This window comes from Chenopodium quinoa, unplaced genomic scaffold (genome assembly GCF_001683475.1).
Source record: "Chenopodium quinoa cultivar QQ74 unplaced genomic scaffold, ASM168347v1, whole genome shotgun sequence".
In the NCBI taxonomy this organism is placed as follows: Eukaryota; Viridiplantae; Streptophyta; class Magnoliopsida; order Caryophyllales; family Amaranthaceae; genus Chenopodium; species Chenopodium quinoa.
The window spans coordinates 8,162,646-8,186,539 of record NW_018743920.1 but is presented as its reverse complement, the minus strand read 5'-3'; the positions used below and the strand labels follow the sequence as shown (position 1 = coordinate 8,186,539).

Here is a 23,894-nt window from a genome sequence, read left to right as displayed (position 1 = left end):
TTACTTATGCACGGCAACAATACTTCTTTGATTTTTTGAGTGTAACACTTTACTAAATGCGGCCGTTTTTTTATAAGTGTTATACTTCTATTTTGACACTCAAACTATTCATTTAAACATTATTTTTCTCTCCTTCCATGACCCACACTTAAACCCTGTTACTAGCTACTTTTTTTTTTTTTTTTAATTATTTCTTTCCCTAAAATTCCTTAAAATATTTACTCCACTATCTTTTCTTATACTACTATTTTTAATACCCCAACTACCCCACTTATATTTTTTTTTTTAATATTAGGTCAATTAATTTACGTAAAACTATGTAATGGTTTAAGTGTAACACTAAAAAAATATGAAATGATTATTACAAATTATTTTGAGGTTAAGCTATTTATACTAAGCGCAGCGCTCATCATTACAACAGAATGGAAATGCTCTAACAACTTGCATTAACAAACTAACCAACTCCCTGAGTTTGATAGGACACTAGTAACTAATTTCATAGTTTATTACAGTAGCCATATATATTCTGTTATCACACCAAGAACTCTAGAAGCTTCTAGGAACTTCAGTTAGCCGGCTCAGCATATCAGCCTGAATCCGTGTGATCATGCTGCACGAACATGAGGATCAATAGGATGATCAATAACAAATAATGTACACCGTATTGATGAAAAACTCCGTGAAGATTAAGATATATGCAACCTTGTCTCTAGTTCTCTACATTTGAAAATAAAAAAGTTACCTTGTCTCTAGTTCTCTACAGTCACTGAATTATAAAAAAGTTAGTTTTAAAACGATACTTTTAACATACTACTTTCGTACTTCATGTTATCGAAATCTAGTTTAGCCAAATTAGAACGAAGTGGACATGACACCAACATACTTTGTAAGCTACTCAGGTAGAACACTTACAATTCAATTATCAAATTGTGCAGTGCAAAATGACTAATAATATATGCATATTAATATGAAATGGAGGAAGTATACATCATATAGATCGATATTACAAGTATATGATCATGAGAATAGTTGTCAATCTTATCAGCAGCGTTTCCATAAGGAGAGGGCACAGATAGTTCTTCCCTTCCAACCTTGGAGCATCCAATACTTGTCTTCATCCACGAAAAAGTCTTTAAGATAATTTGCCTTTACCATGGCCTTTGTTTTACTCACAAACTCCCTATCTAATGGTACCTGCTGCAGTCCTGCCCTTGATGAACGCTCCTGCCACTTTTTGTATGTTTCGGGCCTTTGTACTCTCTCCACACCCTCGCACGCAACAACATTTATGATTTCTTTCCCATACATCTCACTCTCAATCAACAGTCTTTCATGTGCATTGCGAGGTAAAGTTGCATCAAGCACTTCGAATGCAGAAGAATAGTGAAAGAGCGCCTCCTTAAATCGAGTGATGAAGAACGGAGTAGTGAATGTACCGTTCACAATTCCATGTATGAAAAGATTGGGATTAATATGTCTTATCAACCTTAAGAATGCATCTTTCGGACAATTTTGTCCAACTGTCTCATCAAGTAGTGTTCCAGACCTGAACATACAGTTCACAATCACCATTTCGTCACCCTCTATCTTCAAGTCTTCTAGCTGTATATTTTCCCATTTCTCAGCTATGCCCTGATACTTGAAGGGAACACCAAATCTTTTACAATAACCAGCTAGCCGGTGCCCTGTAGCATCAACCCTTTCTGCTGGCCGAAAACCCTGCTGAGGAAAGTCTATTCCTGTAATACGAAGTTCTGGTGGACCATTTGGTCTTTTTGAGAGTGTTTGTATGAAGGAGGGCCACTGTAAACCCAAAAATATACCAAAATCAATGATGTGGATTTTGGTTGCTTTCACAGCCAACTTTAAAATAGTGTTGTTAGCCTGAATATAAGACATTCTTTTGAAAGGAATAGCTGAGACATAAAGCCGGTAGGAGTTTAAGAAATCGAATGATGAGATTTTCATATCACAAATATCAGTAGAAATGGTTGAACCAGTGCCTGCTAAACGCGCCTCAAGACCATTAGCAACATGATGGGCAATCCTTTGGATGCTATCACCATGTGGCGAGGAATACTGTCTAATCTGCTTAAGAAGCTCATTAGACGTCCTACGATCAATATTTGAAACCGCTTGTGCACATTCAATCAAAAGATTCCTTAAATCCACTTCATCTACCTTGATGTTTTGCTTCTTCCCTCTTGCACCTCTACTCCCATGACCCTTTGTCTTCGACAATTTACCGCGTGCCTCGACAGCTGAACATTCTTTGGGACTTAAAGAGGCATGCATCTTGTTTTCATTACAAAGCAATACATCATCATACTGCTCCAACTCAGCATAATCTTCACTGCTAGTTGCTTGAAGTTTGTTACACCTTCCTCCTTCATAATCAACATCATCCCTTTGACGACTTTTCTTCCTCCTCGAGCCCTTAACCGGCTTCTCCCCTTTCTTGGAAGTAGTTGATAAGGGCTTCTTAGAGACAACAACATCATTTACTTCCTCATCATCGCCATCCTTAGAGCTCGAGCCAGAGGGTTGAGGATTCAATTCCAAGAAGGATTGAACAAAGTCATCCACATTGACAGTAGTGAGGTCTAATTGAGGTTGGCTGGGACCCCAATTGGACTCAAAAGAGCTAAAACTATTTCCGGAAGAGCTGTCATCTAGGGATATAGTGTTTCGATCCGAAGATGACGGGAAACAATCAGGTGAAGGAGTGTATAAATGCTGAAAAGGGTATGACTCCCCAAGAGCATCATATAATGATTTCTCAGTGGCTTGGAGAGCCCAATGCTCTTGTGCAGAGGCAGGATTTTCATCCAAATCTTCTTTTAAGAGAATATCACTAATGTATTTAAGGCAATGATTGGGAATTTTCAAACAACTATTATTGCTCTCATTCTGATCAAGTGGAGAAGTATTTTCACTAATCAAATGAGGAGCTTCTAAACTTACTTGACTCTCATGTTTCTCAAATTCAGGGTTTTGAAAGAAATTTTCATAAGTTGGGTTTGAACCCATTTCTGGATTTATTTTGAAGACAAAGTTCATGGGATGAGTGTCAACAAGTACAGAATTCATGAACAAAAAAAAAAAAAAAAAACAAAAAAAAACAGAGTATAAATGGTTTTCCACAAGCAAATGATCAAACAGGTGGTGGGTATCACAGAAAACCCAAACCCAGTAACAAAAATAGCCAAAAATCAATCAAAAAAACAAGAAATTTAGGGATAAATTAACAAATTGAAATGTAGTTAGAAGAGTGGTGACCAATAAGCCGAAGAAAAATGAGGAAAATAATGAACATGTACTGAAGAATGTGGGTATGATTCGATTAAAACCGGTATATAAATAGATAGAAATATGAAACTGAACTGTAATACGTAGTACGTATGTACGTAGTATGAAGTTTCATGGAAGGAGCTACAAATGGAAATCGAGACATTTAAATATGGTCAATGTGACTTAGAAAAATGGCGATATGGAGTATATACTTAAATGGCAATAACGCTTGACCATATTTAAATGGGTATAAATCATAGGTTATATCTGATTTGCATATGAGTACAAATTCCATAAGTATATCGTTGATCTTAATATGTTAAATTAATAAATATATTGTCATAAATCTTGAAGATAAACTCTAAAACCCTCAAACTTATTGAATGACACTCCATAATATTTCGTACATAATAATTATTTTATATGGAGTGATTAATCTATTTTGATGTATTATCTTCTTACAGTCAATTCATGTAAGCAAAACTTAGTCTAGTGGAAAAGTTTGCATCTCACAATCAATAGTTTATTGGATCAAACCCTACCAGAGGCACTTTGGGGTGGGCCGAGGATTCCCTTACCCTTCTCCCTCACTTTCAAAGTGCCTAACCTGAACCGAAAGGACATGTGAGAGGTTCTGGCCCGATAGAGTCTTTCTCCTTACTAACCCAAAAAAAAAAAAAATCATATAAGCAAGGCATACGATGATAATAAAAATGATTTTAATAATTTTTTATGTTTTTCGATATCTTGGTTTTGTTCACTTCCTTCTCCTGAAAATGAGGTGTTTTTTATTAAGCCTTAACCTTACATGTATGTCAATATATAAGAAAAACCCTTCCCAAATGAAATTTTGTTATATATGTCTTAATGTGTACATTTTTCATTTGCAACATTTCAATAGGTACATTATTCCCATACTCAACTTAAATTATCTTTCATGAAACATATATACAGGAAAAAAATAGTTATATGAGACCTTGTTAAATTCATCTTAGTATCTACTTAATTTATTAATCTAATGTACATAATTTTTACAAATGCATGATAAAAAATGTATACGATTGAATTTATACATCGACAAACATGAAAAAATGTTATAAGACATGTTCCCTTCAATTTAAAATAATACATTTAGTAAAAATAATTTCACATCAATAAAATTAAATTTTGTTCTTCAAAAAAAAAAAAAAAGGTTTTGTTCAACAAATTAAAATTAGTTTTAATTTAATAAAAAATTAAAAATACTTTGTTTTAGAATATCTTAAGATTCCAAATAGGACAAAAAATGGAGGGACGGAGTATTATTTTAAATTATTCAACAAACCCGCGTACGAACATACTCCGTAATATTTTTACATATATGGCTTAATTGTCTACCTCGCAGGTCAAAGTGTTGCATAAAAAAAAAGATGGGGGGTATGGCGGTAAGAAAATAAAAATAAGAAGAATCGATCTAGTTTGGTTTGATCTAAGCTTTTTTTTATATGATTTTCAAAAATAATACTATGTAATAAATAATGAAAATGAGGTGTCTCATAATAATTAGAAGAAAATCTATAAGCCTTATGTTGGATTGTAAAGGTACCTGCTCAATCTATGTGAGTGTATTTTGTAAATATTTTATGAATAAATAATGGTGATCCTATAAACCAGAGAGCTTATGTCCAAAAGAAAAGCTACAAAACAAAAAATTTATAATGTATGACATCCAAATCCAACACCTTTTGTTTCCGGACTAAGTATCTAGACATGAATGTTAGTTCTTTGTCTTAATTAATGCTAATCAGGTAGCTAACCTCTTACATTTTTTATTTTATTTTATTTATTTATTTATTTTTTTTTTTTTTTTGAAACATAACCATCTACACTTAGAATAATCTAATAATACTTTACGCTCTAGGTCTCATTTAAGTGGTGAAATTAAGTACTCCTATTATGGTGCATGTATTTGGCCTTATTGGGTTAGCATAAAGGGGATCAATAATCCATAAAAAATACTCGTAATATAATAATGTGAGATCTTATTGAATTTTTTATTTTAGTGTTTATTATATATTATAATATCACATTTTATTTATTTATAACAGAAATAAGAGTAAGATGTTAGAAAACATGGTTCACGATGAAAATTCATTATGCTCAGAAAGAGTTAAGATATAATTTTTATACTACCACTGTATAAATGACTAACACTAAGCAATGCAATCCATTGTTTAATTTGCCTCCCAATTGATGTGTCGCAGGCTTCAATTATTGAACTTGTTGAGAAGGGAGCATGCTTGTACATGCACAAATAAATGCATTGAAACTTTTAATTGAAAAATAAGTATACTCAACTTTTGTTGATTATAGTGAGAGTATATTTTATTTGATTGTGTTTGGCTGCCAAAAAAACATCTTGATAGTGGTCAAATTAAGCCAATGCATTCGTTAATTTAAAAAAAAAATTAAAAAAAAATGATATATATAGTCCTGTAAGGGGTAAAGAAAAAAAACTGAGTGCTATAAATTGCAGTTGTTAGATACATGGAATCTTGCAGTCTCTACAATTCTATAATTAGTTAACAAATAATTAGATTAACTAATTGAAGTTCTGACCTAAGCAAATGGCAACTTAGCCGCCGTCCCACATTATTTTTCAAACTCATGGAGTCATGGTGCACAATTTAAGGGCATTAATTTCCAAAAAAAAAATTAAGGGCCTTATATTTACTTAATCTTTGGAAAAATATATGGTGGTCATGGTGTAACACTTAAAAAAACAAAGGGAGTATACAAGGTAACATATCTCATTTATTGCTTTAAAAAAAAATTACTCTATATGAAAATAAATTTATTACAGTATACAAGATTTCTATGATTTGAATAGGGAAGGGTGACTTGGTTGTTATTGAACACTTATGTAGAACTGGCAAACAGGTCGTTTGGGTCGGGTCAAGAAATATTTGGCTCAGGTTTGGGTCGGGTCAATTTGGGCTTCGGGTTAAATTCGGGTCAATACTTTGGGTTAAATTCGGGTCGGTCAGTTTTTAGGACCAATTTTCGGGTCGAGTCAATTCGGGTCGGGTCAAGTTTGGATCAAGTCACCAAAATAAATTCACTTAAAAAAATAGTTGGAAAAAAAGTAAAATCGTGAGTACCTATTACTTAAGAAAGAAAGAAGCCCTAAAATAAGTAATTCACCATTTCACCTGATGCGAGAGCAACAGTCCTTGAAAATTCATGGAATTTTAGAAAGCCTACACTATCTTTTAGTTATTATTAATCACTAGGATTTTGCCTATGGGTTTTTACCTTTCACTTGAAAGGATTTTTCCTTTTAAGCTTTAAGAGTTTTAGTTATTAGGATATTTGTCTGTTTATTAATTTATTTATGTTAGGATAGATTTAGTAGTTGGTTACAAATAAGATTAGGAGATGTATTAGGATTAGGATTCTTAATATTCTATCGAATTAGGATATGTTTATTAGTTTTCTATCTTATCTTTGTACGATTTTTCACCCTATAAATATGGGTGCATATCAATAATGAATAATGAATGATGAGAGATTTGTTTTGAGAATTAATCCTTGAGCGTTGCTCGTTTGATTGTTAATCAAAAACATCACATGTTGCGACTTGTGATCATCTTTTAATTGCGACTAGGAAAAGACCCTCTATTATTTTTGCGAGAATTAGAGTACTATCCTTTTAATTCTCGTGTAATTTCTTTAGTTCTTGTTAAATCCGAAAATCTAATGTTTTTTTGGTAAATAGAATTGTATTACCAAAAGAGGCTGCTAAGCAGCACAAGAAAACAAGTAAAAGGGAGCTAAAAGGCTAACCAAACCACCAAACACCAAAAGCCCGAAGGGCACACAACCACCAGCCGAGGGTACAAAACAAAGGCTACCTTATAGGAGGGGTTCCTTAGTAAATGTACCCAAACAAAGGCTCTTCTGAACTCAAAGGAAGGAACGACCCTCTAGGAGGGCGATTCCGACCCAAGGATCAGGACATCACACAAAACAAACAGGCTGAAAATACAAAGGCAAAACCAGCCAACAAACCGAGACAAACAACAAAAACTAACAAAATCAAACATCCAACAACAAAGAAGAACAAACATCCAATACAAAAACTAATGAAGCAACTAGCAAGATATCAGCACCAGCAAATCCAACTTATCACACCGAGAGCCAAGGCAGTAGCACAAAGAAAGAAGCTTTATGGGCTGATCCAACAAGCAGCAACCACAACAAGGCTTCACAGCAAACCAACCATCCACCAGCACCTCCCAGAACCCCATAACAGCAATACAACCCTGACTCAGCTCAAAATCAGCAAAGAACCAACTTCATTCCAACCCAAGCAGCAAGACAACAACCTTAATTAGGCAGAATTAAAGCCTGCTTATCAATATCCAAACAGCGACAGGCTACCTTGAACATAATTTCTCTAAAAGCAGAATCAACATCAAGACAATTACCTTAAAACATTGTTCTTATAGCTTGCGAGCCTTGTGAGAGTCTTGAGAGTGAGATCCGATATTATTATAGCTTGCGAGCCTTGTGAGAGTCTTGAGAGCGAGATCCACATCATCACCCTATTCACTTCAGGATTCTGGTCACTTTGAGTCGGGTCAATTCGGGTTGCGTCACTTCGGTCGGGTCGATTCGGGTCAATCAAATCGGGTTTAAATCGGGTCGGGTCAAGTTCGGGTTTCGGGTCAATTTTGGGTCGGGTCATTCGGGTTGGGCCATTTCGGACATCGGGTCACTTTCGGGTCAACTCCGTTTCGAGTCGAGTTCGGGTCGGGTCGGGTTAGTTCGAGTTCGGGTCATTCGGGTCAGGTCAGGATTGCCAGGTCTATAATCATCCTTTACGAGATGTAAATTTTCAATACAAGTACTTCGTACTAAACACCCCTAAACTAACTAATGTCATCGCTTTTGAACAGGCCTAGAATAGTTTTAGATGTCTCCATTGATGTATATTCGTGAAAGTGATAAAATTTGAATGATGCTCAAGATTGACAAATTTGCAAGATAAGTCGTCTAAATCTACAACCCTAGACCCAGAGACGCATAAGTCCAAAAATCTGCATGATGTATATTTTAGATTTGTATCGATACACACATGAAAAACTAACAACAAACAAAACTTAATCGTGAGTCCATCTAACTAAACCCTAAATAGAAGGACTGTATATAATCACCATACTACTAATGATTTTTACTTGAAGAAAAATTTGGGACTTATCATCGTTTAATTTTTTAATTTATTGATATTATCCCCTAAGTTTATCTAGATCTTTTTAAGGGTTTCTTATATTTTGCAGGCATATATATATATATATATATACTCATCACCTTTTCTTTTATTACTCCAATTTTTTTTTATTTTTTTTTTAAGAGCCAATAACTTTATAATTTTGACATCATTTAAGTCTATTTGAATATTTTTGTCTATTTGAATATTTTTTCCCTCCAAAAGACCTTAAAATCCCGCCCATTTCCTTCTTGTTTTTTTTACCTACCTATATTTTTGGTTAAGAGATATTTGTGGTTATTTTTTTTTAACCTTTATCACCTATTTTTTGGTAAAGAGATATTTATTGTTGTTTGGCTAAGTACAATATGGTAATACGTTAGGATACATTAAATATTTATTTATTTTATTTACCTTTATCATCTACCTATATTTTTTGGTTAAGTGATATTTATCTAGCTATTTATTTATTTAATCACCTACCTATTTTTTTGGTTAAGAGATATTTATTGTTATTTGACTTCTAATATAATGTTATAAATATTACTATTGTGTTATACCAGCCAAAACAACAATATTTCGTCAATAGTATATTCAAGTAGTTTTTTTTTTCTTCATATATTCTAATAACAACTAATCTGAATATGTTAACACTAAGATTTTTTTGTCATAGACGTACTAAGTTAACAGTTCGGACATCGCACGGGTATTACCTAATACTTGTATAAATCATCACTTAAAAGTCATGTCAATAATGGCATGTGTCAAAATTAGATACAGAATTTCCCACCATTACTTTTTTAAACTAAACTAATAATATTCAATATGTTTGTTATACGTAGTATTTTATTTTGTGCATTATGATTCCAAATTATTCTTGTCCACCTAATGTGTATATGTTACATATTTATAACAATGATTCTAATAACTTCCATTAGCTAATAAATTGGTGGTATATAATAAAGTTGCAACTATTTTTTTTTAATTATAATGCAACTCTTTTGAAAAATAGAAGTACAATTCAATGGGTGTGTTTGGCAAAATATAATTGTGAAGCTAGTTGAAGCTATGATAGTAGTTGTAAGTTGTGCAACTAATTGTTAGATGTCAACAAGCTATTAACTATGAAAATAAATAATTAAAGTATGAGTGTTCAATAATTAAAATGGCAGTTGATTAACCTTTCTAAAATACTTTTTTATTAATTCAGGATTAACTGAAGTAGACATGACTACATGAGACCACCATAGTCTACCTGTCTAAGGCTATTTTGGTCAAGCCATACCTACAAAAATGGCCCAATCAATCTGGCTAGGACCACAATCAAACCAAACTTGGGCCGAATCGAGAAAGTAGAACGGCTAAAAAATTATGCTAGTCTTCAATTGTTCATGGTTATCCCTAAATAGTGAGGAAGCAAAAGTGTTGGACTTTAAAATAAGCAGCAATTTTAAGTATATACTCCCCCCGTCTCAATATATAGTTCCTATTTGTGATTTTTAACGGTATTTAAAAAATAGAGGAGAAAGTGAGTAAAGTACATTTTAAAAAAAAGGGTGAAAAGTACAATTATAGACAAAAGTTAGAGAAGAAAGTGAATAAAGTACAATAAAAAAGTTAAAAAGAACAATTATAGACAAAAGTTAGAGAGAGAAAGTGGAAAAAAGTACAAAACAAGTGGAAAATTTAAGGGTAATTTAGGAAGTAAAATGAATAAATTTTTAAAAAAATTAGAGTATAATGGTCTTTATATAATATTCAAAAATAGAAATAGAAATAACATTTTGATTCTCCAAAATAAAAAAGCAGAAAGTATAATATGGGACAGAGGGAGTACTAACAAATAACAATATAATATCACCTATTAAAAGCTTACTATCTACCATCTACACAATGCAATTGTACAAAATGGTCAGTAATATGACAATTGACAATAAACTCAGCTAAAAACATACAAAAACAAGAACTCTTTAAGTAGGTTTCCAACAAGAAATGGCATATAAGATCCTCCCTTTCCATCCTTGGACCACCCAGTTTCCATCTACATCATAGCTAAACTCTTCACTAAAGCTCCTCTTGACCATAGCCCTTGCTCTTCTCAATAATTCGCGGTCTAATCCTACTTGCTCAAACCCTGCCCTTTGAGTCCGAACTTGCCATTGTTTATAGCTTTCAGGCCTCTCAACCCTCTCTATACCTTCACATGCTATTATATTCAATGCTTGAGGCCCGTATAGCTTGCTTTCAAGTAACAACCTCTCATTATCTTCCTTACTCATTGTAGACTCGAAGATATCAAACAAGGCTGAGTAATGAAACATGACCTCCTTGAATCGATTTAGGAAGAATGGAACACTCGATGTGCTATTCACAACCGCGTGAATGAATATATCAGGATTGATTTTCCTAACCAATTTCAAAAATGCATCCCTTGGACTGTTTTCCTCTACACTTTCATCAAATAGTAAGTGTGCCCTGTACAAGCAGTTTACCACAAGAGGCTCATTTCTCTCAATCTTTAGCTCTTCAAGTTGTACATCCTCCCATTTCTTTGCTATCGGATAATACTCAAAGGGCACATTGTACTTCTCACAATACTTGGCTAAACACCTCCCTGTCTCCTCAACCCTTTCTGCAGGCCGGAAACCACGTTGAGGGAAGTCAATCCCGGTGATTCGTATCTTTGGAGGACCATTAGGCCTCTTGGAGAGATTCTGAATTATGCAAGGCCATTGAAGACCATAATAAATCCCAAAATCAATTATGTGAATACTTGGTGCTTCCTCAACTAGTCTAGCAATTGTCTTGTTCATAGTGTAATAAGACATTATCTGAAACGGTACTGATGCAACATAAATCCGATTAGCTTTAAGCACCTCAGACGGAGAAATCTCCTCATTAGCATGAGTCAATTCCAACCCTTTTCCCTCCAGCCGCGCCTCAAGGCCATTAGCAAGATAATGAGCAACTCTTTGTAGGAAATCTCCATAAGGTGATGAATGTTCCCTAATCTGCTTAAGCATGTCATAAGCACCAGATAAGCTCACCTGCGCGACACATTGAGCACACCGCGTTAAAAGCCCCCTCAAATCAGGAGCCTGTACCTTGTTATTGCCTCGTTTCTTCGAGCCCTTCGAAGAATCACCTGAATTCTGTGTCCTGCTACTGCTATTACACAGTGCACCTGGCTTACTTCTACCTTCAGGGCAGAGTATCACATCACCATATTGCTCAATTTGCTCAATAACTTCATCATTACAAGGTGCTATATTCTTGTTCTTTCTCTGATCACCATTTTCTTCAATATCATGCTTCCTTCTCCTAGTACTATCAGTATAACTCTGATCACCTTTTTCACATATTGGTGCTTCTAAATTCTCCACTGTGCTTACATTATGACCACTCACTTGGTCTTGAAAAAGATAATTATTGTCATTTATTATAAATCCAAAACCAACCTCATAAAAGTGGATCGACTCTCCTCCTCCTCCCCCAATCAAATCCCCAGGGGCCGGATTCAGACCGGCCCCATGGGATATTGATTCATTCATGGGTGAACTTCTAACAAAAGTAGACCCAAAATTATCATTATTACCAAAATTAGGGGCATAGGAAAATGGAATATTAATGTTATTATTGCTAGAAAACATATCAAGGTAATCATCTAAGCAATGGGGAGATGTCTGACAAATATCAGGAGGAGGGCATTGATTATGCATATAATCATGATTAGCTGAAAATGAAATTGAAAAATTCTCACCAAGATGAAGGGCAGCATCTAAGGACTTGTTGTAGGACAATTGAGCAGCCATATAATCTTCAAGGGTTGAATTTGGGGTATGAAAATTATCATCTGGGGAGCAATATTCTTCCCGTAAAAGATCATTTATGTAATTAAAACAAGTATCTGGGATTGCAGGGATTTCTGTTGGGTCATTTGGTAGTAAATTTCCCAAATTATTTGGGACATGTATTTGACATTCATCAAAAAAAGTATGCTCATGAAATTGATCAGAAATATTGTTGTTACTATTGTTAGCAATGTTATTTCCAAATTGATGATTGTAACTTGGAAATGATGGTTCAGCATTTTCTTCATCACCCAGAAAAGGGTATGATATTTCTGGGTTAAAACCATAAAGATTCATGTTTTTTCTGTTGTTTTTGGTGAATTGAATCAGAAAGGAAGAATATTGAGGTCAAAAGAGGTCTAATGGAGGAATTTAGTGGGAAGAACAGTAGGAGGAAAAGTGGGAGCAGCATAAAGGTTAAAGTTAAAAGGGTGTGCACTTTACTAGAATATTTGGATGTGTGAAGTGGGAATCAGATTATGAAGGTTACTCCCTTGGTCCCGTCTCTTGATATTTGCCCCATATCTCAACCTTCGCTTTGTAAAATGATATATTGCTAAGTTATGCACAGCGGAAATACTTTGTGATAATCTTGATTTATTAACTTGAATGTACAAGAAAGGTATATATATACATGTGATACTCTAAAAGATAAATCTAGCTAAGGCCTTGTTTAGTTCAGCTTATTTTTACTTATTTCAGAAAAAATAAGTTCAGATCAGAACATCGTTTTATGTGCGGTTTTTTATCGCTAAATATTCTTAATTTCGTAATGAAAAAAATTGTGAAAATTACATATTAATAAACTACACATTATTACGATCTAATAAGATCTCACTTGATATATTTTTTCTTTATAGATTATCGTACATTTAAGGTCAAAGTTTGGTCAAATCAGATAATCAGATCAGATTAGACCAGACCAGATCAGATCAGTAAAAATAAGGTGAACCAAACAAGGCCTAAATACTATCCAAATACTATCCAAATACTATCAATATTATCATATATCTCCTATAACTCTATCTTCTTTCTTGATCTTGATCCATGTTTATCGTATTATATATACTCCATAATTTGTAACGAGTTGATAACTACTAATTTTTTTCTCTAACACATAGATTTGAAAAGAAGTGAAGATTAATAATAAAAGCTCTATATTAATAATAATCTAAAATAAAAGTGGAGCAAATTTAAATAAACAAATTTAGAAGAATATCAAAATAATACTAAAACGACCAGAAATAGAAAAGTGGAGCAAATAATTAAAAACGGATGGAGTACAATGACATCCAATCAATCAATAGCTCGCTAGTTGCGATCACGTTACCCTAACCATTTTTTCATACTTAGTTTTTCGTTCAAATTAAAATTAATACATACGGAGAAGAAGCCACGCATTGTTCCCAAGCAAAAAGTAGTAAAATTTTGGAGAAGTGGGTCAGAGTCTTTGAGAACATAGAGATTGTGGCGTTGCCATTAATCCCATTATAGAGGTAGTGAGGTCGGATCCCTTAATATTAATTGGTTTAATCCGTTTTTTATGTTTGATATTTTGTATTCACCATTTACTTTAATTTGTTCTTGTCATGATAAGTCATGGTTTGCATCATTCAAGGACCAAAGATAAGAGATTGAACTTCGAAAACTTCGCCAACTAAATTATTAATATTTATATAAATTTAATAACACTTGCAATTATTAAAGAGAATAATGACTTTGCAATTCAATGAAGCTAATATAAGCAAGATCTCGTCATAAATTTATTTATTTTCTTAAAAAAAATAAAATGAAGCAAGTTGTTGTCGATTTCCCCCTACGTGTTCATTTGGATAGACAAATAATGAATCTTAAATTACTATATAAGGTATAGGAATTATTATTTAAAGGGGAAATTACTTTACTAGGGAGCATTAATTAACTTATAAAAGGTCTAGGTCCTTTTAAAAGTGATTATTCCTATTCCTATTCCTATTCTTCATGAGTTGGTACCGACTATCAAATCAAATCCGCTTTAATTTAACATTAGAGGTTTCTTCTGTTCCTTTAATACAAATATTCAAAATAATTTCAATTCAGTAAAATTAATTTTAGTTCAGTAAAAATAATTTTAGTTCACCAAAAATAGTAACTCTAAAGAAGAAATAATATAGAGAATCTGTAAAAAAATAATTTCAGTTCAACAAAATTAATTTTAGTTCAGTAAAAATAATTTAATTTCAGCAAAAATAATCTCAGTTCAGTAAAATTGATTTCAGTTCAACAAAAATAAGGTGAAATGCAACATGGAAATAAACACGAATTTTTTTTTAAAAAAGGATAGAGATAGAGAGGAATAAATATAGAAACTCATATGGTAAAAAGAGGAAAAAAAGAAAACATGTGCAAATAAAAAACATGTGAAATTTCCTAAAATGCTAATAGTTGCAATATTAAAAGAACGAATGAAGCAAAAAGAACATCACAATAAAATAAGAAAGACACATGACCATCATTTAGATGGACATTGAGGCTTGCCCCACTTTCTCAACAAAAAAAAAAAAAAAAAGGGTTATTCTACGTAGTAACCATGTGGTATTCACTTTTCCAAATTGTGCCCCACGCTTTTCGAACTTCTATGTTGTAATCTCAAAGTACATTAAGTGACTATGTTATAACCTTGCCGTTATCCTACCGTTAACGGATACCGTTAGTGGAACCCACTTTGCACTTTTTAATATTTTTTCTCGATTTGTGTGCTGAAAAATTATGTCGTTAAAGGTTTTAAGGGTCATTTTGACTTTAAAGACCCAAATTGAGCTCAGCAAAAGGGGGCCATGGGGTAAGAACTGCAAACACTTTTCTAAATACGGAACTTCGACCTGCATCTTTCAATGGAAGCTTATCAAGTATCACATGGAGAACGAGTTCCGGCAACCACGAGATCCGATCCACGCTTTCATTCTTGCTCACAACGCACATCCTCTTCTCACATAACCTTAAAGCTACCCGATCTTCTCTGTTCTCCATCTCGTTTTCTTTGGGAAAATAGAATATCAACCAGCCATACGTAATTTTAGCTCAGCAAAAGCTCCAATTTCATACTTTCATCCAAACATCAAATCTAAATTTAATTCCATTATCAAATTAGCCTCGAAAAAGGTACAATTAGATAGTTCCATTCAAACATCATATGTAAATTTAATTCCTTTATCAAATTAGGATAAAAAAAATCATATAATTTTAAGTAAAAAAAATAGATCCAATTACACAGTTCTATCCAAAAATCAAAGGTAAATAATTCCATTATCAAATTAGGCTCGAAAAATCAAACAAGTGTAATTTTAGGTAAGAAAAAAAGTCCAATTTCATAGTTTCATCCAAACATCAAAGGTAAATTTGATTGAGCTATGAGATTAATATCGAAAAGACACATAATTTGGTTCTCTAGCAACAATATTGATCGTTGTAATTCATAAAAATATCACAAGTCGCCCCGATGTGAAGTCGCGCTTCAATGGGAAAACTTAGAGAAACAGTTTGACAATTTTTTTTTTAACAAACTGTATATTTATAAGACTGTACTACTTCCGTACTTCGTATCTATTTATTTGATTGTGTTTTTCTTTTTTTTTTTAGGAATATTTTATTGTGTTTTATATAGAGTATATGATGATATTTTTACATATCTTTTTAGTTATCTAATATAATTAGAACTCTGAATTCTCAATATAACCTTATAAATATTGATCAATGAAAAATCACTCTTATTATTAAGGAAGAGTGATTAATGATATTCTAGTTATCTAATATAATTAGAATATATGATGATATTTTTACATATCTTGTTAGTTATCTAATATTGATCAATGAAAAATCACTCTTATTAGAACTCTCTATGTAACCCAACTTGACATTAATTAATGAAATTGCTCTGTTTTCCTAAATAAAAAAAAAAAAAAAGTTTACTTCTCCTGAAAGAGTCTTAATAGTAGAAGAAACAGCTGATGGTGAAGTCCAAATATCAGACAATGACAAAGCGGCGAGGATGAGTTTATATTATCTAACATGATATTAGAGCCGGTGGATTAGATAATTAAACCACCGACGCGATATATACAATTTTTTATGCTTCTCCAAAATGCACAAATATAGATTTTTTTTTCTTTCTCAAAGTTTTTATTTTTTTTTAAAAGAATATGTATGTGGATGAATAGACCGATTTCCCACAATATTGTTAAATAAAAAATAAACTCCCTTTAATCATTGGTTTAAAAACAAATTTCCCACATACGTCGTCCATGTAAGATCGGTGTTAGGCGCTATTTTTTTTTTCTTTTGGTTCAGCTTAAACCACTATTACGATAAGCAGTTCCAAAAAAGAGATTGTATTTTAGTAATTTTACTAAGAAGCGGTCTCTTTGCCACTTAATTGATTAACTGCTTCCTTAGCCGAAATTCGGAAAGACATCGCCAACATTTACATTGATAAGTTCAAAAGGACTAGATTTCAGTAGCAACAGGTCTCTTGCCTTTATTTTAAAAAAAAATTAAAACCGCTAATAATCTCTTTGCCTTTATTTTAAAAAAAAAAATTAAAACCGCTATCAATTAAATTGCCTAAAACTATGTGCCGATCAGAGTATGGACGGTACTTTGGGAATTTGTTTTCAAATCGGTGCATAATAAGAATTTATTTTTTCTTCAACATTATTGAGGGAAACAACTCGAATACATACTACTCTCTAAAAATTTCCAAATTCACTATCCCATCGAGTCATAAATTTCAATATTATCTATCCAATTACTTTCAATTCCCTAAATATTTAATAACTTCACCCAATCATATATGGTGCACAAAAAAAAAAAAACCTTCCACTGTTTACTACTACCTCCGTTTTTTTAGTTTTGTGATTTAGTGTTAGATAAAAATATAGTTAGTTGAAGTCTTGATAGATTTGTCTCAATGTCTATTTTTCAAATATCAAAATTTTAAATTGTTGCTCATACGTAATTAAAAATTTCAACATTTATAAGCGTTTGTTGACAAACATGCCTAATGAAATTATTTTGTCAACTTTTAACAACCCTTAATTATTCATATCCTATTAAATTCGAAGGATATATATAGGGCATGCAATGTTCAGCAGTAGTGTTTATGTACCTTTTGTGTAGCTTTTAATGTTTTGACTTGGTCAAAACACTGTATGATTAAAAACTTGTGTGTTCGATGACGTAGTGGTAAAAGTAGCTTTTAGCGGTGAAAGTAGCTTTTGCTAAAAGTTACAATGTTTAACTCTTAACCCTCTATTTTAAACATTTAATCTTAATCGTTTAAATAATCTATTAAAACAAATAAAAAATAAAAATTCTTCCCAAATAATTCTTTCTTATAACAAATTAAATTAAAAAAAAAAAAATTATTACTGCTAGTAGTACTAGAAAACTAGGGTGTACTATTCATCTTATTTTAACCTATCATATCTTATCCGTATTTTCATGAGTTTAACTGAACTTATTTAAGTTGTAATTTATATTTGGATAACATTTATCAAAACCTATTTTTTTTTAATTAAATCTAATTGAATTAATTTGAACTTATTACACCTGAATAAATTTAGATAAAGTGAACTGAACATACCCTAATATATTGCTCCATATCAATCTATAATTAGGGTTTTCAAATAATATTTTCCTTACCCTTAAAAAAAATCTATAACTAAAGAGTAGTGAACTTACAGATTAATGGGGGAAGAATAATAAAAAATATTGACTTGTGTATTTCTTTTAATAGGAATTTGTAATGGTATTCCTAGCCTTTGATTTTCTGGGAAGAGGAAGAAGATTGGTCGGCCGAGCCTTGAGTTATTTTATGGGATTGAGGATATATACTCCGTGTAAGGACGAGGAACCGAAGAAACCGTGGAAGCTAACTTAGAATAGGATTCTCCGCCTTTTCTTAACTAGTTTGTTCAAAAAGGTCAAAATATACTCCCTTTGACTCTTTTCAAACTTAACTTAGGACCTGTTTTGATTTACTGAAAATAATTGAACTAAACAGATTGGGGCTGAACTGAATTGAATAAAACAGAAATAAATTGTTTATGAGAGAAGAAAATTAGGAACTGAACTAAACTGAAATTAAGCTGAACAGAACAGACCCTTTGAAAACTAGATCTAGTTTAGAGTTTTGATTCCATAAATTCTTAAATGGAAGTACAAAGTACAGTATTTTAATTGTACTCCATTTGTATCAAAATATACTCTCTTCGTTTTTAAATACTTGCTCCATTTCTCCTAGGTATGTATGCCGAGGTTAATCTTTGATCAATAATATCTTTAATTATCATTAAGTATAAATTCTAACAATTGAAAATTAATAATCTAATCATTGAGAAGATTCTAACAAGTATCCACAAGACGACCAATTGACCAAATTGGTAAAAAAAAAAATATCATTCACGATAATTTGGTAAAAAAAATCACTCCAGCGACAATTTGGTAAAAAAATAAACTCAGGCAACATTTAGACCAAAAAATCTGTTTTTTTTTTTTTTTTTTTTTTTTTTTTTTTTTTTTTTTTTTTTTTTTTTTTTTCTCCCGACAAACTCTTCAAAATTAAGTGAAAATTAGTATGTAAACCTTTTTTTCTTCAAATTTTTATTTCCTTATAAAGGGTTGGAAATTTAGGTGAAAAATATAATTTTAAAAAGAAACTACTAAAATGATAGCAATCGCAAGTTGTTTGTTGGAAATTTTGTATTTTTAAGTTTAATTGTCGTCAGAGATTATATTTTTTAACCAAATTGTCGCTTGAGGTTATGTTTTTTTAACCAATTTGTCGCCAAGGTTTTTTTTTTTTTTTTTTTTTTTTTTTTTTTTTTTACCAATCTGGTCAATTGGCCCCCGCAAGATTATATTTTTTCTAATTTATAAATCACAAAAATTAGTCAAAGTAAGATAAATGAATGAATAGTGCAAAAAGTAGAAATGGAGCAAGTATTTAAAAATGGAGGGAGTAGTATTTTTAATGTTCTACCAATGTTTGGGTCAACTTTTATTATCTTTGACCATAAATTCCTATTAATTTACAAGAGATAATATAGTCTCTTACTAGATTTGTCTAATTGTATATTTTATTAATTTTAAGTTTTTATAATTTTTACGCTTATAGAAATAAGGACAAAAAAAATAAGGCACGCATGAGTAGTTCTTTTTGACTTGTTTATTTTGGATGTCCCAAAATATTTTTCCTATTTTTTTTAAAACCCCAATTAAGTGTTAGAAAAAATAAATAGAGAGAAAGTTGCTTTGTCATTAAATATTGGGAGTCGTTGACACAAATCAATCTATACTAATATATTAAAAGGCGTTTCTAAGAGCGTTGATGTGCCACGTAGGCTCTTTCTAGTTATGCCTCGGCAGCTTCCCAACATCTTATGACGCCACTTCATCGGAAAACCAACATTACTCCATATAACAAAGATGATGACTATTTAATCATCTAAGCCAATTATCAACCACGTTATCAATATGTAGAAAATAATTATATAAGTGATGATTCTGATGAAAAGCACAAGGTTCAATTTTTAGAAAAAAAATTAAAAAATTAAGATACTCAAATAATAAACTTAATATGTATTCAATGTAACTATTACTTTATACATACTAGGGACGAAAGACTTGTCAAATTCATCTACATAAGTATAATACATGAAAACTATAATACAATAACATATAACGTATGACCCGGGAAGCGCCCGGGCTAAACACTAGTATTATTGTAAAAATGAGGATAAAGTAGGCAACTCATAATAAGGACAAAAATAAATGAGGGTATATTTGTCATATTTAAGTCACAAAAGCAAGAAAAAATGAAATGGGAAGAACATTAGAGGCACCAAAAATGACAAATGGGAAAAACATTTAGAGATGGGGGAAGTATGAAATATTTAAAATAGCATTATAATTTTTGCCTTTATTCATTACACTACCTAAAATACCCTCAAATTTCTTGTTACTCGGTATTATATATGCCACTAGTTATTATTTGTACCCCATTCACATGTCTATCACTTTTCTACATTGTCATGTACTTCACGTACTTTATTCTCCCATTTCTTGATTACCGTAGAATTTTACAAAAGAATACTATATCACGGGACAAAAAAAATAGTAGAACTTTTGTAAAATATACCTTTTTTTCCAAAAAAATATAACAAATGTCACTTGAAATTTGTACCATTTTCAACTTCAACCATTTATATAGTTTATCCTTAAAGATTTAATTATGAAAGTTACATTGGAATAAAATTTAATACTCCATAATCACATTGAGAAATGACCGACCGTATGATTGAGAAAACTGTTAAGATGAGGCAAAGGGAGAGAAATATTGGGAGTAAACGGCTTAAGCCTCATCTATAAATCATAAACATATATATAGGTCGTTACACCAAGTAGGGTCAAACATAACCCTAATACAATAAGGAAATTATGTACAATACATATTTATCCTAATGCTCCCCCTCAAATTGGAGCATGCAAATCACAAATGCCCAAATTGCGCAACAAATAATGAAACTGTTGATGGCCAAGCGCCTTAGTCAAAATATCAGCTAACTGACCTGTCGAAGCATAGGCGGTAAAAATATTACCACTTTGTAACTCATCCCTGACAAAATGTTGTATGCCTTCACGCTGCGCTAGAGATCGAAGGTTATGGACAAATGGATTGCATTGATCCAGAATAGACTTGATTCTTTGTATAATGTCTCGTCGCAGTGTGTTATTCTCTGCTAATCGATTCTCAATCTCATGTTCAGTGTCGTATATGTACAATTGAAGGAATTGTGGCCAACCTTCTGACTCATTGGGGAGTAAACCACCTATCCTATGATATATGGAACCTTGAACTCGAAAAGTATATACTCTTTGCTGGGCATTTGCTAAACTCTCATCTATGTAAACACCCATGGAAGTGAAGGCATGTATGTGATTTAGTTTTCTAAGATTATGCCTAAAATCCACTCCAATAGGTGTTTAATCAGTGTATAATGATATCAATTCTTCAGGGTCGGGTATGGTTGGCAGCATTATATTTCCGGACATACAACAAATCTATGAAGATTCGTTATGAAAAAGTTTAGCTTGACAATGTGAACATATTCTTGGAGGAGAAAGTTGGACATTTGGGACTCCTCTTTGTTCATGAAAGTTTATTGCACATCGAGGATTCACTCTTTCCCTAATTATTCGTTGATCAACATTGTTTGCATGCATGACATTACGATGGTTAGTGTTTGAAGTGCCACTAATTTCGCCAATTTCTCGGACACTATTTTGACAGTTTTCCATTGCTATATCAAAATTCAATTTATAATAAGATGCCAACATGTTTAACATCTTATCTTAGATCTTACAATAAACATAGGCACATTCAACCTTTCCAAAAACGACGGGTGGGAAAAAATGATATTAATGATGAATGCGAGCTAAGGTTTTTTTATTTTTTATTTTTAATTATGGTTTCAATAAAGTAAAACGTCGCAATTTTTTTTTGTTTTTGTTTTATGTTAATTAAAATTTCTATTATTTTAATAAAAATTGCAAGCAAATTTGTATTGCATAGAATAACACAATTAATTTTGTACATGATATGTTTTTATGATAATAAATAAATAGTAATTTTAATATAATACAATGTCGGTTGGTGTTGTACAAAGATAGATAAATAAAGAAGTAATTAATCAATAAGCTTATCTACAACATTGTCTTTAAGTAAAGTGAACATTTAAAAAGTCTTAAAAGTGAGTGAAAATTTTACGGTAGCCTTTTCAAAAGTGACTACTATAAGTCTTATTATGTGGCATAATTTTATTGGATATACTTTGTCATGTAATCTTTGACTTTTCTGAATATATTTTAATTAAAATTCATTTTTGTAATTTCTGAAATTATTTTTATTTTTGAAAATTATATTAATAATTTCTGAAATTCTTTTTCTAATTTCTTAATTAATTTCAGAAAATTAAAATTATATTAAAAATCAATCGACATCTACCACCATCTACCACCACCATCCCCAGCAACGTCCTACGTCCCCTTCGCCCCTTTTTCTCGCTCCAACAACCCTTCTTCGCCGTCACACTTGCCGCTAATGAAGACTCCTCCTTCCGCCTTGTCGATGGTAAACCCCCACCTCGCCCTAAATTCGGCCCTAAATGGCGCTTCCACCACCACCATAACAACCCATCTTGCCATCTGCCCATCTCTCTCAACGCTGCGACGAAGAAGTCGAAGCTTGTAAATGTGAGGCTGAGAAAGAGCGTGCTCGACTGCTCGCCGCGATCGGCTTTACCGTAACAACCATCTTATTAGTGGTGGACAGCATCAACGCCACGAGGCCGCCGTATTCAAATCATCAGTTGAAATTCAGAGCAATGAAGAACAGTTATTTTAATTTTAACTAGTATTTAGCCCGTGCGATGCACAAGATCATCTTTTTAGCTAAATATATGTATTTAGAATTTTTTTAATCAAAAACTTTTTTTTAAAAAAAAGATAATCAAAAACATTTGTAAATACAAATCGCACTTTTTTAGTAAATTAAAATGTAATACTACGTACATAAATGTAATGCAATATATTCTTAATGGGAAAAAAAAAATACATCATATCATATGTAACATTAAGTAATACAAATTGCATCAAGCAAAAAAGTAACGGTGCCAACAAATAAAGTTTGGTTTTGCCTATTTATTTCAAATTGTAGAAAAAATAATATTAAAAAATACACAAAGGGTTCATATTCCATACAAATAATTTAACTTATCACAATATTTATAATTGAGATTAAAATTGTAAAATTGCAAATTGAAAAAAAAGAGGGAGTTAAACATAGAGAAAACAAACCTTTTTGTGACTAATTTGATGAAAGTGTGAAACTGATCGATACAAAATTTGGCCAAAATGTCTTACAAAATTAATTGACTCAATTGCGGTGTAAGGTTGTATAATTCAAATTAGTGAAATACTTCGTAGGAAGAAAGGAAATCAACTAATTGCGGTGTAAGGTTGTATAATTCAAATTAGAAAAAAGGAAGGAAAATAAATTTTCGACATGCAAAAATGGGGAGAAAGAAGAGAATTTCTAAGTTATAAGTCTATCATTTGGGATGAGAGTTGGAAACTGAAGTTTTTAGCAACTATTATTGGAGGCTATTAAGATTCATAATAAACATTGAAAGAGTTTTCCTAAAAATAAATAAATAAATAAATAAACATTAAAAGAGTACATTTATTCAGGAAATAGAAAACTAATTAACTATATGATGAAAAGACATAAATGAAAAGGTTTCATTTAAATTAATAAAAAAAAATATAAAAATATGTAACTACAAATGGATATTAGGTAGATGCCACGTGGCACTTTGTATGACTTGCAAAATTTCCTGTTTTAAAATATTAGTATACATTTTTTTATATTGATTTTCTGAAATTAATTAAGAAATTAAAAAAAT

At 31.9% G+C, this 23,894-nt stretch overlaps 2 protein-coding genes across 2 annotated transcripts; both read right to left on the bottom strand.

The window, feature by feature from the left end:
• Window positions 1-963: 963 nt before the first annotated feature.
• Window positions 964-3,398, bottom strand: LOC110687637 (scarecrow-like protein 30). Its single transcript, XM_021864274.1, has one exon. The coding sequence runs from the start codon at window positions 3,088-3,090 to the stop codon at window positions 1,042-1,044; it is 2,049 nt and encodes a 682-aa protein (XP_021719966.1). The 5' UTR covers window positions 3,091-3,398; the 3' UTR covers window positions 964-1,041.
• A 6,769-nt stretch (window positions 3,399-10,167) lies between these two features.
• On the bottom strand, window positions 10,168-13,020 carry LOC110688396 (scarecrow-like protein 30). The gene has a single exon (XM_021865136.1). It carries the CDS (start codon window positions 12,688-12,690, stop codon window positions 10,513-10,515), a length of 2,178 nt encoding a protein of 725 aa, XP_021720828.1. The 5' UTR covers window positions 12,691-13,020; the 3' UTR covers window positions 10,168-10,512.
• Between the last annotated feature and the right edge of the window lie 10,874 nt (window positions 13,021-23,894).

Coding starts and splice junctions, on each gene's coding strand:
- LOC110687637 (XM_021864274.1), bottom strand. CDS start 3,090: ATGAATTCTGTACTTGTTGACACTCATCCCATGAACTTTGTCTTCAAA.
- LOC110688396 (XM_021865136.1), bottom strand. CDS start 12,690: ATGAATCTTTATGGTTTTAACCCAGAAATATCATACCCTTTTCTGGGT.